General features: G+C 55.3%; 3 protein-coding genes across 3 annotated transcripts in view; 1 reads left to right on the top strand and 2 right to left on the bottom strand.

Annotated features, from left to right (window-relative positions):
* Window positions 1-7,764, bottom strand: part of CSUI_002695 (3 5 -cyclic nucleotide phosphodiesterase related protein) — a gene marked incomplete at its 3' end in the record, with an annotated part of 8,040 nt that extends 276 nt beyond the window's left edge. Inside the window, exons 1-15 of the mRNA XM_068062894.1 lie at window positions 6,879-7,764; window positions 6,465-6,579; window positions 5,601-5,950; window positions 4,636-5,009; window positions 4,414-4,515; window positions 3,919-4,069; window positions 3,516-3,708; window positions 3,076-3,212; window positions 2,611-2,717; window positions 2,241-2,406; window positions 1,872-2,001; window positions 1,463-1,558; window positions 908-983; window positions 613-706; window positions 288-367 (exon numbers count right to left, since the gene is read on the bottom strand). Coding sequence (XP_067925131.1) covers window positions 288-367; window positions 613-706; window positions 908-983; window positions 1,463-1,558; window positions 1,872-2,001; window positions 2,241-2,406; window positions 2,611-2,717; window positions 3,076-3,212; window positions 3,516-3,708; window positions 3,919-4,069; window positions 4,414-4,515; window positions 4,636-5,009; window positions 5,601-5,950; window positions 6,465-6,579; window positions 6,879-7,583 — 2,876 coding nt within the window. The 5' untranslated portion in view covers window positions 7,584-7,764. The remainder of the gene's footprint in view (window positions 1-287; window positions 368-612; window positions 707-907; window positions 984-1,462; window positions 1,559-1,871; window positions 2,002-2,240; window positions 2,407-2,610; window positions 2,718-3,075; window positions 3,213-3,515; window positions 3,709-3,918; window positions 4,070-4,413; window positions 4,516-4,635; window positions 5,010-5,600; window positions 5,951-6,464; window positions 6,580-6,878) is intronic.
* Window positions 7,765-9,435: 1,671 nt separating this feature from the next.
* Window positions 9,436-12,154, bottom strand: CSUI_002696 (uncharacterized protein). The gene is made up of 4 exons (XM_068062895.1): window positions 12,027-12,154; window positions 11,500-11,547; window positions 10,542-10,700; window positions 9,436-9,713 (listed from the first exon to the last, which is right to left on the bottom strand). Exons 1-4 carry the CDS (start codon window positions 12,033-12,035, stop codon window positions 9,648-9,650), a joined length of 282 nt encoding a protein of 93 aa, XP_067925132.1. The 5' UTR covers window positions 12,036-12,154; the 3' UTR covers window positions 9,436-9,647.
* Window positions 12,155-12,276: 122 nt separating this feature from the next.
* CSUI_002697 (hypoxanthine-xanthine-guanine phosphoribosyl transferase hxgprt) lies at window positions 12,277-14,466 on the top strand (the record flags this gene model as incomplete). Its single annotated transcript, XM_068062896.1, has 7 exons — window positions 12,277-13,089; window positions 13,184-13,337; window positions 13,441-13,553; window positions 13,662-13,749; window positions 13,920-14,030; window positions 14,172-14,218; window positions 14,418-14,466. Coding segments are annotated over exons 1-7 (585 nt in total), but the record flags the coding sequence as incomplete, so codon positions are not given.
* Window positions 14,467-14,468: the final 2 nt, after the last annotated feature.

The following is a 14,468-nucleotide window of genomic DNA, read 5'->3' on the forward strand; positions in this document are numbered from 1 at the left end:
CCTCGGAACGACGGCGTTAAAGTTTGTGCGTTTTAGCATTTTCAAGAGTGGATTCGGCTTCAGCTTTGCGTAACGGTTCACGTTCTTCGGCGAATCTAAGCTGTCGGTAGATCGGCTTCTAGAGCAGACAGCTTATGTTGCGCGCACCATCTTACTGTCACCCGGAGACAACCCGCAGAGCAGTTTCACAGGTTCTCTGGAAAAACAGCCGGGGTGGCGATGGCGAGGTGGCTTTCTGAGGGACAAAGGAAGTGGGCTTGTTGACTCGAACGGGCGGGCGCGCTTACCGGGCTATCCACGTGCCGTTAGGGACATTCTCATCTTTCTCCGTCGTTACAACATGGCTTCGTATTCGGTCCTTCGGTTCCTAAACGGCACAATCTCCACAAGAGGGGTGACCACGGTTCTGGGATATGCGAATCCGCTTGTAGTTTCCACAGCCCACTTCTGGTAGGCATTCAACCGGCAGGGAACAAGGGCCTGCTTGGTAAAAGACACGCAGCAGGTCTGTTTGAGCCCGAAAACGGTACCACGCCGATCCATCTCACACGGAGTTGAAGGGGAGCACGCCTCCTAACCGGGGCGGAACCGCAGTCAACTCGGGCGGCTTACGGAAGTTCCTGCTAAGTGCACTGTCTTCGTCACTTCTGCCCCCGAGTTCAAGCAGGCCGTCCACATTTCGTAGAGCTCATAGTACTCCGGCAGCCTGTAAAACGCAGAGCCCTGCAAGTGCGCTGCTTGGCGGTGCACTGGCTACGAACTGATCACGAGTGATGTGCCCGCAAGCGGCTATAAGCAAAAGATAAGACCTGGTGGAAGGGGGCGAGGCACGAGCCTGATTCTAGGTCCTTGTCCAAACCGGTCGGCGTGCGGTTTCCCCTGGTATTCTGGCGCCGCGCGCACTTACCAAAGATCGCTGAGTGAGAGTCCCACGGGGAAATTTTGCTCTCGTCCTGTTTCACAGTGTCCAGAACCGTCGCCTGCTGCAGGAGTATTCCACACGGTTCCCAGGCGCCACATTTCGACACGGAAACATGGTGCTGTCTTGCCTCGGGACTCGGGATGACGGCAAAGCGTGAATACCATTCAGATAGGCGCAAGCGCCACTGCCCCGGACCTATCAGCGAGCGGGGCCAGGTTGCCCCGGAACACCCATCAACCTTCTCCGAAAGAAGAGGCAGCCACGTGCTGGGGCTCACACGGTAGTTGGCAGCCTGGTATGAGTTTTCACCTAGTCGTGTTGGGAAACCAGCGTTCGGCCCTCGACAGGTACACCGCTGACCCCCAACGTTACGTTATCCTTCTTCTCGTGCCCTCCTTTCTATGGTATCGTGGGTAAGTCTTTCTTTCTCGAGAACCGCTAGCCGAGCTGGACCTTAGTTCCTGATGCCCAGGGTTCTGACCCTCGCAAACACGCCAGACTGCTTTCCGCCGGTTTGTGTCATTTCTTTTGTTCACGCACCCCGGAGAACGCCGGAAGGGCAAATCGGCCTTCCTTTGCGAGACGCGAGTTTTGTTGTTAGAGATGTCGCTTCATCATTAGCCTGAATTATGACACCTGAAAGCAATCGTGACGAAGGGCCTCGGTTCCACTCGATCGCCCGAGCCGGCAGAGAAGGGACTGTCGAAAAGCTCAGTACCACAGCGCTGACGGACACGAGGCTTCCCCTACGCAAGACAAAGTGTTTCTGCGCAGCACCCTGCGACATACGCAGGCGACAAGGGGCTAAAGCTGAATCCTCGCCCCGTAGGGTGTCAGTCCGGTCAGCGCGAAATCGTTTTCCCGTCTGGAGATATTCCAACTTGCACCTCTCTCTAAGCGCTGCGTCCTCCGGCGTGACTCAAATATGAGAAGGGGGATAGCAACGTACCGCCACGGCCGATAAGGAAGGTAGCTGCTGGCATTCTGGAAAAAATCTGTTGAAGGTGAGTGACGGCGCATGAGAGAGAGAGAGTCCGGCAACCGCCCTCGTAGAGACCATGAATCACCTGCACGAATCCCTGCCACCCAAATCAGGATCAGCACAGAATACCTGTGAGATGCACTAATCTGTAAATTCGTACCGCAAAAGACCAGCAGGGACGTGGCTACCAGAAGTGGGTCTTCCATTTCCTTCAGCGCGCGAACGCGGCGTTACGCCCGTATCAAAAGAAGCCACTTGAGAACAGAACGTTGGAAGCGCTAACCTCTCTCTCTTCCCTTCAACAACATCAGTTCCTGAAGCCTTCACGAGACACACCTGCAGTTTCCTCGTGTCTGCTGAGCTGAAAACTCCGTGGATTTTGTTGAACAGCTGAACGCATCCCCTGGGCTCTTCGGCAAAGTCTTGACCCTCCTGCACCAGCGGAACGCAGACGAGATTCCTTGTAGTACCAGGAAGCGGATTTTCAGCCCCTGGCACAAACCTAAGGAAAAAGGGCGGCGAAAAGCAGACTGAGGAGTACTTTCGCCCCCGAGGAAGCTCCAGTTCCAGGCCCCTTTCCGTCGGCCGCTAGACTGGCAGATCACGGACGACTGTCAGAGAACGCAGCTACCCGCCGGATGCTGACTCTGAAACGGCATCCTTTCTTCGGAGACTCCGCCAGACTACAGTCAAACCGGTGCCTCACCGCGCGTCCTTTGACACGTCCACAATGTTGATGGTCGCTCCGAACTCGAGAACTCTCTCCGCCAAGGCGCTCCTTGGTTCCGTGCCTGCCTGGGCGCCGATCTGTAGCTGCACCGCGCAAAAGCAACAGAAGCGATTTCCCGTGCCAGCTCTTCTTCTGAACGCGGAGGGGACGCCGTAGTCAGCCCCTCGTTTCCCGGCAAGGAAGTATTCGGCCTCAAACCTGCCAGCCTCCAGCGGCACACACTTCACTCCGGTGGACATTTCCATGGCCAGCTGTGGTTTGACCAACCTCCCAACCGTGATTTATCGCACGCGAACGAGCAGGAGGTGGAGGCTCGCCTGCGTGCAGTAGATTGTCGATTGCTTCGTTCAACCGGCCCCCCAACACGCAGTTGCGGAAGCCGTCGCCGAGCCCTCGTCCTCAGCACTGGTGGCTGACCCGAGGCGTCGGTGAGTGCCCCACCGTTGTGGCTTCCAAGGATAGGCGGTTGCAGCTCCCGCTGAAGATCCAGACAGAACAGTGCGCTGCGTCGAAAGCCGCAGCGAGAGCTCTCGCTAGCCAGTGTAGGACAGGGTTCGTTGTCTTGGAGTGCAGCGGTCCTATGCGAAAAACACACCGAGACCCTGGGTCAGCAACAAGCTTAGCAGCTCTGACTGAGAACGCCGCAGGCAACTGCGCAGCTGCGTGCTGGCACACGAGACTGTGGAATGCCAGTGCAGCTCAGTACTTGGCTTTTCTACGGCCCTGCAAGGGACAAGGGTTTTGTCCGAAAAGCTGGCATAGACAGGATGCTTCCGTGATTCTACCGCCATGGCTGATCTTCTGAAGTGAGGCATTGCCGCACCGAGAGAGCCCACTTTGAAGCAACGGTGAGAGGCACGAGGGTTTCAGAAGCCACCGACCAGTAGTCGCGTTTTCTAAAGCGTAGCTTGTCCAGAGCGCCTCCGCCTGTTCAACTGCCTCTTGATCATCGATGAAAGGAGAGTAAGTGAAAGCGTGGGACACATAATCGCCAATGATCTGAAGAAACTGTACATCGTCGCTGTCAAACTGTAGATCATGAAGCTTGTTGAGCAGCTGAATACATCCTATAACCTGTATCACCAATCACGCATGAGTGAAAAAGCACTTCCGGACTGATGATGCTGGCCAGGATTGCGGCACGAACTGCAGAAGTTCAACACGCTTCATCTTAGACAGAAGAGCACTATCCGAGCGGTGACAGCAAGCGTCCGGCACTTCGTGCCGGCGGTCCAGATTCGTCCTGGGACATGCCCACTCCGTTGTGCAGTTACATTTTCCCACCTTGGCGTTGAGCTTGAGTGGGACGCAACATATGTTGCGTGTCCGGAAGTTCGTTCTCTTGTCGACTACCGGGTTGAATCTGGAGCGCATCAACACAGACGACTTCTCTTTGTTGGTAGCTTTGCCGGCAGCTACGCGTCTGCAACTGGATCTGAGCGCGGCTCTCTCACAGACCGGCAACCCAGTGACAGCCGCATAGCCAGTAAGAGGCGGCTGTTGTTCGGCCTGTCTCGCAGTGTCGTGGACAGCGGTCGAATGTTCAGTGAGAATATTAGTTCCGAGGAGAGTGTGGCCAAGGTTTCCGCGCGCAGTCAATTCTTTGTCAGGGGCACTGCGTCCCCACGGCCACACCTGTTAGTTTCCAGAATACGATGACTGACGGTGACGCAGCCGAGAGATTGGCCGCTCGGCCGTTATGGATCTCTCCGCCTTCCTACCCGTCGGAGGGTGGAGGCGGTGAAGTGAGGTGTTTCAGCTTGCCTTGGATCGCTGTACGGATCTTGAACTACGAGGGGCTCCCCAGTACAGTAAACAGTGCCCGCAATGCCAGAGCCACTTTTCACCCGGACAGCGCGAGAAAGGCCTCCTGTTGCACATCTGAAGAATATCAGCAACCGGAGGACAGCGGCTAGATCAACCTCAGTGAGATGAGGGGGTTAGATCGATGTACGCAAGGGCTACCCACGTTCGCACCAGATTCGGGAGTGTGTTGCGTACCTTGTGAACAATTCGGACCTTGTAGGGTCCCAAAGAAAAACTGACCCTCTTTCTGCTTCAAGAACTTCTACGAGAAGCTGAAGCCACTGGGCAGAATTGGCGCGCAAAGCAAGAGAGAAAAACCGTGAGAAGAGTGTCAAGACTGCAGCACGAGGAGGACTCGGCGCCCTGGCGCGTTGACGGACCTGCGGGACGAACTCTCTTAGTCCGTTCAGGAGCCGGACATTGCGAGTTACAAGGAAGAAGACCAGAGTTTCTTTTAGCGAGGCAAAGCATATGTGCTGGAACACAGCCGCCTGCTTTTCCAACGAAGCCGCGACAACACTCATTCGCTTCCGGCACCTGCGTCGCCGAATCTGCATATGGAGTATTGCCTGAAAGCACAATGTTGGCTCAGTTGCCAGAAACTATCTGGTTCGCAAAAGGGTGGCACAAGGACGTGTCGCCGAAGGTGAGCGTATCCCATTCGAGACCCCAGTGGCTATGGCGATGCAGACCCTTTTTCTTGTCAGTTCTCTAAGCCCGGTGACAAAGAGCAGCGATGCCGGCGTGACGCTGTGCAAAGTGAACCCTTGAAGTGCCTCGAGCATGGCGTCCGCAAGTAGCCTTTCTGTCGCGGCACTGTCCACTCTCCCTCTTGCCCTAGAAACTTGGAAGCGGTTTCACTCCGCTGAATGCCTCCAAGCCACGACCCTTGGCTCCTGCGCGGTGAAACCGCCAGTGAGAAGTGATCAGAAGCCTTCATTGTTCAACCAATCACGTGTCACGGTCGAGAGTCCTGGGAAGAGATTCCAGGCTCGCCGACCCCCCGTCAGGCCGGTCACTGGAAGATTCACTGCATATTTTTCCTGAAGAAAGCGATACTCGTCGTCTTCGGGCGGTGTCGCCGCGAACACCTCGAGAGATGTTGAAAAAACTCTCTTCCTGGAGCACCGTGTAGAGACAGGTACCAACTGTCACAGTACCTCAAGTATGTGGAGATCCTGGAGTGCAAAGCTCTCTGAGAATCCAGTCATTCCGTCCTCGTCTTCAATCGTTGAAACTCCCTCGCACTCCGCAACAACCTGGTCATGTTGTGACCGTGCGCTGTCTTCACCATCCAACATTTTCCGAACAACACGCGGCGAGCACGGGCTTCCTTCCTTGCAACTTGCTTGTTGCCTCATTGCTACAGCATTCTCTTCCTCCAGAGAATCGAGCAGAGCGCGTGGAGATAAGGCCATACTCGCCAGGGCCCTTGTCCGCATTTCGTTACTCTTTGGACTTAGCGGGGTAACAGGTACGATCCCTATTCTTGCTGAATCAGTCGTGTCTCCTGCAAGAATGAAGCTCCATATAGCTGTACAGTTTAACTCCGTTTGAACAGAAACCTGTACCCTAGGACACTTCCTTCCCCGTTCCCTCTTGACTGCCTTGAAGTGAGGTGGATGTAGGGGCGCGACCGCTCCGTCAGTTAACCGTACTTTCTCTGAGCAAGCTCGTGCTTACGAGTCTCCTGCCGTTTCCCCCGCACGCCTGCCTGCCTGCGCTACGACAACCGAGCAGTAGGTTTGCTCCCAGTGAACTGGAACCGTGCTGTGCTTGTGCCAGCCCCAACTCATGAACGGTGAACCAGACCTTTTGCTCTGCCTGCCCCCCATCTCGGGAACATCTACTGGTTACCGCTGACTGCTGTTTTGTGTTCTTGCGTAGCGGTATTCACTAAAACTGACAACTTGCAGCCGCGCTAGCGGGTGAGTAAGCAGCGAGTCAACACCTTTTCTTGCCGCGCGAGGGCACGGCCCGGTCGTGCGTCTGCTCACTCTGCCCGACTCGTGACAGCCACTTACGACGTGAGGAGCCCGACGCGGGCCCGGTGTTTCCTTCCTGTCTGCTTGACGAGGATACAGGAGCCGACTTACAACCAGGCCTCCTCACAGTGAGCGCCTCCTCCAGTTCGAGAACCTAAGAGGAGACCAGTTGGCAAGCTTCAGCGGAGGTACACTGAACTACCTCAGTCATCAGTGCTCTCCTTGATGCGAGCCGTCCGCGGCTAGAAGCCACTTCGGGACGGAAGCCGCGGCGTTTCACACAGCTGGAGCTGGGGAATCCGCTAATGCAAGGTGACCACATCCGGAAGCCTGCACTAAAGCTACGGGAAGAAGAATAAACCGTGACACGCTGCTTCTGCTTCGGCGTGACTGTTGGCTGAGAGTTGCGCGCCCTTCCTGCCCCTGCGAGGTTACCGAATGTAGCGAACTCACTTGGGATGTCAGAGTTGCTACTGTGCTCTCGAGCTCTGTGATTTCTCGCTTCTGGAGTTCCACAGTCTCTTGCTGTGCGATTATAGTTTTACTTTTGCTGTCGAGCGCGTCCTGGAGGGCGGTCAACCGCGACAAAAGTGCCTGGACTCTGCTCTCCGAGCAGAATTCCTTCCGCGGGGCATACGGAGGTGGTTGCCGGCCGGGTACGCTGCCCGCTCTGGAGTCTCCAGGAGCGGCAGTAACGGGCTTCAGTGTTGTCGCCTCTTCTGTTCCTGCATTCACCTGTCTACTGAACGGCAGGTGAGGGGACGCCGACACTCCGGACAGGTCCGAACCAAGACTGGCCGTCCGAAAGGCACCCTGGCACTTGCTGACGGGTGCCCGGCTGCCGCTGGAACCAGCCTCGCGAGGGGGAGCTGTGGTGTCATGACGGAAAAGAAAGTCCTCTTGCGTCGTGTTCTTTTCCCCGGGACCAGCCAGTGCCTTAGCACTTAGTCCGTACGCCTCCGCATCACTTCTGCGTGAGGTGCTGGGACGCCGGGGAAACACGTGACTCTCATCATCCAGACTTCTTGCATCTGCGGCCAGGTGTTCACCGGCACAGCACAACGAAGCAACACATCCGGTAGTCGAGCTGTCGCCTAACAGTCGGCGCTTCTCTTCAACAGCGTCAGAAGAGAAAGGCGATCCACCGGAAGAATCCATTGCCTCATACCCAGGAGCATATGCTCTCGATGAGAGAAGGGTAGAAGCCGAAACACAGGTTCGCCGGCAGCTGCCCCCCTTTTGACAGCTGGACGTTAAGAATGCGCTCGCTTCTACACGCCGACCACCCCGAGTTTCTATCACGCGTCGAAGAGGAAACTTCCAGTCGTAATGGGATAGTCTGAAGGGAGTCTACGATGAGCTGCTTCTCGGAGGACACCTGACTACCCATTTGGCATCCGAGCAGCCCAATCAGGGCATGCAAAACACATGCGTTTGTACCGAATCGCTGAATTTTGCGTGAGAGAGTCAGTGACAGCAGTCGCTGCTCCGCGAAACTCTGACACGCACCTCAGCATGAGTGGTTTGAGGCACCCACTCCATTCACTTTCTTATCTGCACTTCGCTGACCTTTTTTAAAGCAGGGCAGGTGATACGACCCACGTGGCTTACAGGCCCCTTGCAGTGCACTGCACACTGTTTCTCGGACCTTGCAGGAAATGCCTCCGCTTCGCGGAGGGGCTGGACCCCTGTCGGCTAGCTGCAACTTAGACTCCCCTACCTCAAGAACCCCGTGTGTCCGGAGGCGTCCAATTAAGCGGCTTGGTCACTGGGCACAAGCATCCCTTCAGGCGGTTCTGGGGGTTGTCTGGGACCCGCGAATTAGTTCGTCATTTGCTGCCCGCTGATAGCAGCGCGGCAGTACCCGAATCCCGGCCCCCGTACCACTGTCGCATGCTGGACCGAGGTTTTGGTCACTGAGCTTTGCTGTCGCATAATGTAGTGGTGGTGGTGGACAGAGACTCAGGAGCGACCTCGTATTTGTGGGAAGTTTTAGTATTTTATCTATAGCCGGTACCAGGGGCATAATATTCGTTGCTTCAGGCGGAAGAGCGGGCGCTCCGCGACAGGCCAGGGACAATCACCCGGACCCCGTGCGAGGCCCCTTAACAAGGCGGGATGTGTTACAATAGGGGCTAACACGTTCCTCTAGATTCAGTATTGAATATTTTCGCATCAGTAGGTATTGCCATCACAATCGTTACAGCAGAGACCTGAGGTAGCGGTTCCGCGGACGCAGACTATGTGACTGTTGGCCTCAGACTGCGTTATTTCATGACTTCGACTGCTCGTGAATCCGGTTATCCGGTGACACCAGTTTTGTCATACGACGCATGACACGTGAATCAAAACTACCCGTTACTGTCAGGCGTCTGACTGACGAGCCGCTCATGAGGACCTAGCACCTAACAAGCCACTACCTAACTACCCCAGTGCGAGCAGCCACCGATACCGACGTGCTGGGAGGGGTTCTGCATCTCTTGAACCGCTGCGGGACTGAGGCCTGGAGCCGCCGACGCTTCAGGTGAAGCTCGCCAGAGCGCTCACGGCGGACTGGCCCCGAGTTCGATGACGCGGTGCAACGTTTCCGTACTCCGCCGAAGCTGCAGGCGCTATTCCGTTGTTTCCTGCCGTGTTTCTTCTTATCTATCACAGATTTGCCGAAGAGTGCGCCCATGTCAGACAGCCAGAATGTCTTCTGGTAGGCCGGCGTCAGAAGAAGGTATGCTTGAAAGCTGTTGCGGTTCAACGCTCACCGACTTTCATCTGGTGAAGTTTACCCGGGACTGGTGGCTCTACTATCCGCGGCCTTACCCAGACTCAGGACGCAGTAGTGTGCTTATCGGTACCCCAGGATGTAGCAGAACAGTCTTCGTTGAGATCTATCTTAGCAGGTGCTCAATGCCGTCCCCCGGCGTTCTGTTCTAATAGCTGAAAATCCAGTTTGGCCTCTGGAACGCGAAGGAAAGGCAATACACGCAGACAGCTGTGGTGCTGTGCTCACATTGCTGAATCAGATATGTAAAAAAGCAGGCACTAGTCAAAACTTTGGCGCATAAAGCATTCGCTACAGGCTTCCAGAAACCTTTACGAAATCACATCCATTTCCATCACATGAGGAAATGGTCAAAATTGGAATGCGCGTGAAGCACGAGAAGTGACGGCAGGTTGTTTCCCGCAATTTGTCCCGTCCAAACCTGCACCGTTCGTGTCCGGAAGTAATCAGTCGCTGTCAGCAGGAGCGTGGGGGTGCTTGGCAGGTGGCTGATCGTTAGGATCTCGAGGAGGCTGAGGACCAAGACAAGACACACACGGTGAACCACTCCAGCTGAAAATCGTCCTCCGGGAGCAAAAGTGGGAGCAAGCGAAGAACGATTACACCCAACAGCACAGCCGAGGTGCTGCCGACCACCTGCAGTTCCCCTCGCTCATAGGATACAGGAAGGGCTACGATAGCACAGAAGACGGAAAAAGTGCCTGTCCAGACCAACACCGCCCACTACAGTCAAGAGCACGAGACACTCACGGATCACTCCAGCAAAAGAATCTTCTGTTCACTACACATTGCGCCTGACTGAGAGACGGCCCTCTCGGGCAAAGCAACTCGGCCACTGCCGAAAGATCATTTGTTGAACCAGCTTCTCGGGTCAGCACAGCAGGTACGTGTCCACGGGAAGAAAGCCTACTGACGATGCAGCGCAGCTAGGCACTCTGCACCGTCGGTCTGCGAAGTTTGCGGGAACCACCATGGACACGGATTACCTCTGCGTGCAAATGACCAGTGTCGGGGTTCTTTTCGCCTACTACGTCAGTAAGCCTCTAGGACATCACACAAGTAAAATCAAGGATTGCCCGCCACTCTCGCGCGGCCAGCCTCCTACACACGATCAAAATTCGCTTTAGCCCGCATTGACGGCAAAGGGAGTGCACAGAGGGACTCTGTGCCTCCCCTGCCACTCTGCCCTGAGGCAGTCCTTCCACACACGACTTTCCCGTCACTGCTGGCTATGGAGTTCGTCGAAAATAGTTCGTGACATTGATAAGGAAGCACAGCTCCCACGTCAAGCTGTAATGGGACAAGACGCAGTGCAGAGGCGTTAAAACGACTTCACTCACGTTGGGAGGATTCTTCATCATGACGAAATGTTTGTAGAAAAAGTGACCGGAGAATAGCCCTCCAATGGCGGAGCTGATCACCGCGATCCACTTGGGGCCGTTCAGAGCGTACTTGACTGGTAGAAGTCGGCCATGGAGCATAACCCCCGTGCCCGCAGGCTGCAGGTGCACATAGCATCACTGGAAGATGGCGAATCTAAGAATCACTCCAACTCAAGATTACATGACGACGAAAACTGGTGACAGAAATTGTAACGAAAGTACATCGGACCAGCCTTCGACCACGGCTGCCTGGGGCCTCAATTTGTAGCTGGCCCAAGACAGTGCAGATCTGAATGCCAGTTTCTCGCCGGGATTGCCACCGCTTCAAGGGGTGGTGTCTGCAAGAGCCGACCCCTGATACCCAGAATGAGCGGGTTCTCGGGTTCAGCTATGTCAGACAGGGAGCAGCGCGAATCAGAGGCTGGCCTCACACCGACAGAGAAAGGCACTTAGTAGGAAGGGATCCAATTGGGGCCCCGTGTCACCACGGCTGTCCAGTTAGTACAGACCCTAGGACCCGTGCCTCGACTTCATGCGGAATCCGTTGAACCAGGACGGCACACAGCACCTATGGAGAAAATACCGTCTGGCATGTGCGGGGGATATCGGCAGCGCAGCCAAACCTCTGCGCAACCGTTAAGGAACGAGGGGGGAGGTCTTCGGTCCTTTTGAAGTCAAACTCCACTAGTGACTTGTGAGCACGCGAGCTGCGAGTGCCCCCCAAGTGCAGACCACGAAACCATGCATACCTAAATGCCTGTAGCTGCAGACTACAACTTCAGTCGGCCTCGTGCGGAGATAGATAGGAGGGTGGTTAGCAGGCCAGGGCGCGTCTGTGCTGAGTGCAGACGCTTAAGTACCAAATCAGGATACGAAAAGACGGCCTTTGCAAAATCACCTGTCTTTTCGGACTGACCGGAGTGGGGAGGGAAGGGGCCGCCCCGAAAAGGAGACGGGCTGCACGCTAGTCACAAAGCATCGCGGAGACATGGAAGACAAGCTGTGAGCTTTCGTACTCAAGCATCTGCAAACTGCTGGTCTCCGGCCCGCGACGCCGAGGTGTCGATGTACGGAGAGCGGAGCCTTATCTCTAGAGAATTCCGCTGCGGGATTACTGCGCTATCTGCAGGGACAGGTACAAGCACTAAAGCAGGCAAACGACTAGCGCAAGACGGACTGGGCAATTGAGCACAATAGATGCATCGGCATGTGCTGAAAAACGCAACGAGAGCACATTTCCGGAGCCCGAGGATCAAGCCGCGACCCCACGACACGCAGCGGACGCTGGCGCCTGGGGCTTGTTGATCTGATAGAATACAAGTGCAAATCTGATTTCTCAATGGGACTGAGTGTCTGGAAGAGGGGGACTGCGACCCCGGTCGGGCACCCGTGGCGCGAAGGCAGTGTATCATGGATGCGACGCACTGCGTGGGCGTCGCTTACCAGTGCCATTGTATCCTACCACACACTCAAAACAGGGCAAAGAAATCCGCCTTGTCCAATGAACGGTCTCGTAAGTGTCGTGCTACATGAAAGAGCTGCGGACAGGACAGGCAACGCGACGGGGGGCGCATGCATGTGATAAGCACAAGCGGTAGCTGGCAAAGCTACCGCTTGCGTTAATCACATGCACCGGTGTTCCAGAACATAGTGTATTCGTCAGGGGCTGGCACAACGGCTTTTGTTCGGATATGGAGTGCACCCGCCTCCTGCGCCCGACTCCACGTCTGCCCAGTGGCACACCGCTCCTGCGGAATTCCGTCGTTGAGCTCCCCCCGTCCTGTGGGGCTTCAAACCGGCAGCGCGTCGTCGCCCGCCCGCTTCCTGGACGGGGAATTAACTCTCTTTTCTTTCCGTTCGTCCTTTTTCGATACGTGTAGTGGCCTTGAATTATCAGGTAAGTCACCAGCGGCTTCCGGGAGCAGGTGCGTCTGTGCGCAAGCGTACTAGACTACACGTCGATACTAATAGAGCGTACGGCACAGATTTGACTGCCAGTGAGCGCCTTCCTACCCCCCTTGAAACCATTTCCTCGTAGTTCTAAATAAAGCACATCATTGCTGTAGTCGCCAGCGCTTTCCAGTTACCAGTCAGCTGCCAGTATTTGTTCGCTCCTTTGGAGGCCTGTGGCGCCATGATGGGCTCGTACCATTGTAGCATCGAGATGTGTCTGCATGGCTGACGTCTCGTGTTCTGGCTTCACGGGATGGTTCCTAAGAAGCGAAGTTGCTCACTGTAGGTAATGACAGAAGGCTTTTCAATGATAGTTTTCGGTGGAATCCGGAAGTCACACATTCGAACAGGTGCACTCGTGCTGCCTTTGTCTTGGGGAGCAAAATCGAGGGATATGAGGTGTCCGGGCGTAGCTCTGGGAAACTCGTCGAGCGACAGCAGTGTGGTACCCAGCAAAACAAAGTTGGCCGCTTTTTTTTTCTGCGTTCAGTCTTCGGCTGTTCGCTACAGTGCTAGCCTCCACAGTCACCATGGCGTCGAAAGAGCTTGAGAAGTAAGTTTTTTATACGTTTTGGCGAGCCTTTGCAGTACACATGAGTCTGTACCGCAGTGAATTAACGAAAAGCCTCTTGCAAATTTCGTAACAGGTACGGAACCGGCGAGGGCCGAGTGGAGCCCATGTTCATCGCTGACGACTTCTTCTTCAAGGCGGAGGATTTCCTCGTTCCGGCACATTACAAGCCTTACATCGACAAAATTATCATCCCCCATGGTCTCATGCTTGACAAAGTAGAGAAGCTCGTAAGCAACGCCGTTTTCCATTTACTCGCCTGTTGCTTGTTTGGGTTCGCTGCCTGTTAATGAGCTGGCGAGTGTTGTGCCTTCCGTTGACCCACGTCTGCAGGCACATGATATCCGCAAGTGCTACAAAGACCAGGAGTTGCACCTACTTTGTATCCTCAAGGGATCTCGCGGCTTCTTCAACTTACTACTGAAATACTTGTCCGACATGCAGAAGTACGTGATAAAGCCGGGTACCTTCGTTGGGGCCGGCAGTTTTGCAGGGGGGGCGCATTTGTGAAGTGTGCTCTCGACGTTTTGCAATTCTGCTGTGTGATTTTGCAGGTACAGCGACACAGCCAGCACCACCGCCCCGTATATGGAGCACTACGTGCGGCTGAAGTCCTACGTTAATGATACAAGCACAGGACAGGTGCGTTGGCGTCACCGCTCTACTGGCACCACATCACGTAGGTATTCCGAGGACACACCGTGAAACATCAGCCACAGGCGGTGGGTTCCGGATCTCTATTGTCTTCATTTACCCATGGGTGGGGCGCGGGATGTGATGGCGCAGAAGCGACTTCTTTCTTTGTGTTGCAGCTGAAAGTGATTGGCGATGACTTGTCGGTCCTCCGTGGCAAGCATGTCCTAGTTGTCGAGGACATTGTCGACACAGGATACACGCTGACGGAGTTTGGTGCGATGCTGAAAGTAAGGCCCAAGGTTTACTTGATCCAGCGTGAATGGGTAACGACGCAGGCATGTAGGCTTCAGCGGTCTGGCGGTGGATCCCTTTTAGTCGTGGTTCGTGCCAAGCAGGTGTTCATGGGAATGGTCGGTTTTGCTTCTCAGGCTGTGGGGCCGAAATCTCTTAGGGTCGCTTCTCTTCTAGAGAAACGGTAAGTACATTGGAGCCGGTGCCGGCGGTACAGTCTATAGTGTCCGCGTAGCTCTGGTAAGACCGCCCCAGCTCCGTGCCTGCCGAGAGTTTTTGAGCATCCCGTCGGCACGGGGTTCTGTGAAGACGGTCTGGGTTTGGCTGCCTCCGCTGATGTGGTATTGTTTGTTTATCTGTGCACACTCTGCCGATGTCTGCAGTACGACTCGCTCGAATGGCTTCAAGGCTGACTTCGTTGGGTTCAGTGTACC

Source organism: Cystoisospora suis, assembly GCF_002600585.1.
Source record: "Cystoisospora suis strain Wien I chromosome Unknown contig_1115, whole genome shotgun sequence".
In the NCBI taxonomy this organism is placed as follows: domain Eukaryota; phylum Apicomplexa; class Conoidasida; order Eucoccidiorida; family Sarcocystidae; genus Cystoisospora; species Cystoisospora suis.

Coding starts and splice junctions, on each gene's coding strand:
- CSUI_002696 (XM_068062895.1), bottom strand. Junction 10,701..11,499: donor CCCCTTCCCTCCCCACTCCG/GTCAGTCCGAAA, acceptor GTGCACCTGCAG/CCTGCGGGCACGGGGGTTAT. Junction 9,714..10,541: donor TGATGAAGAATCCTCCCAAC/GTGAGTGAAGTC, acceptor CTTGGTCCTCAG/CCTCCTCGAGATCCTAACGA.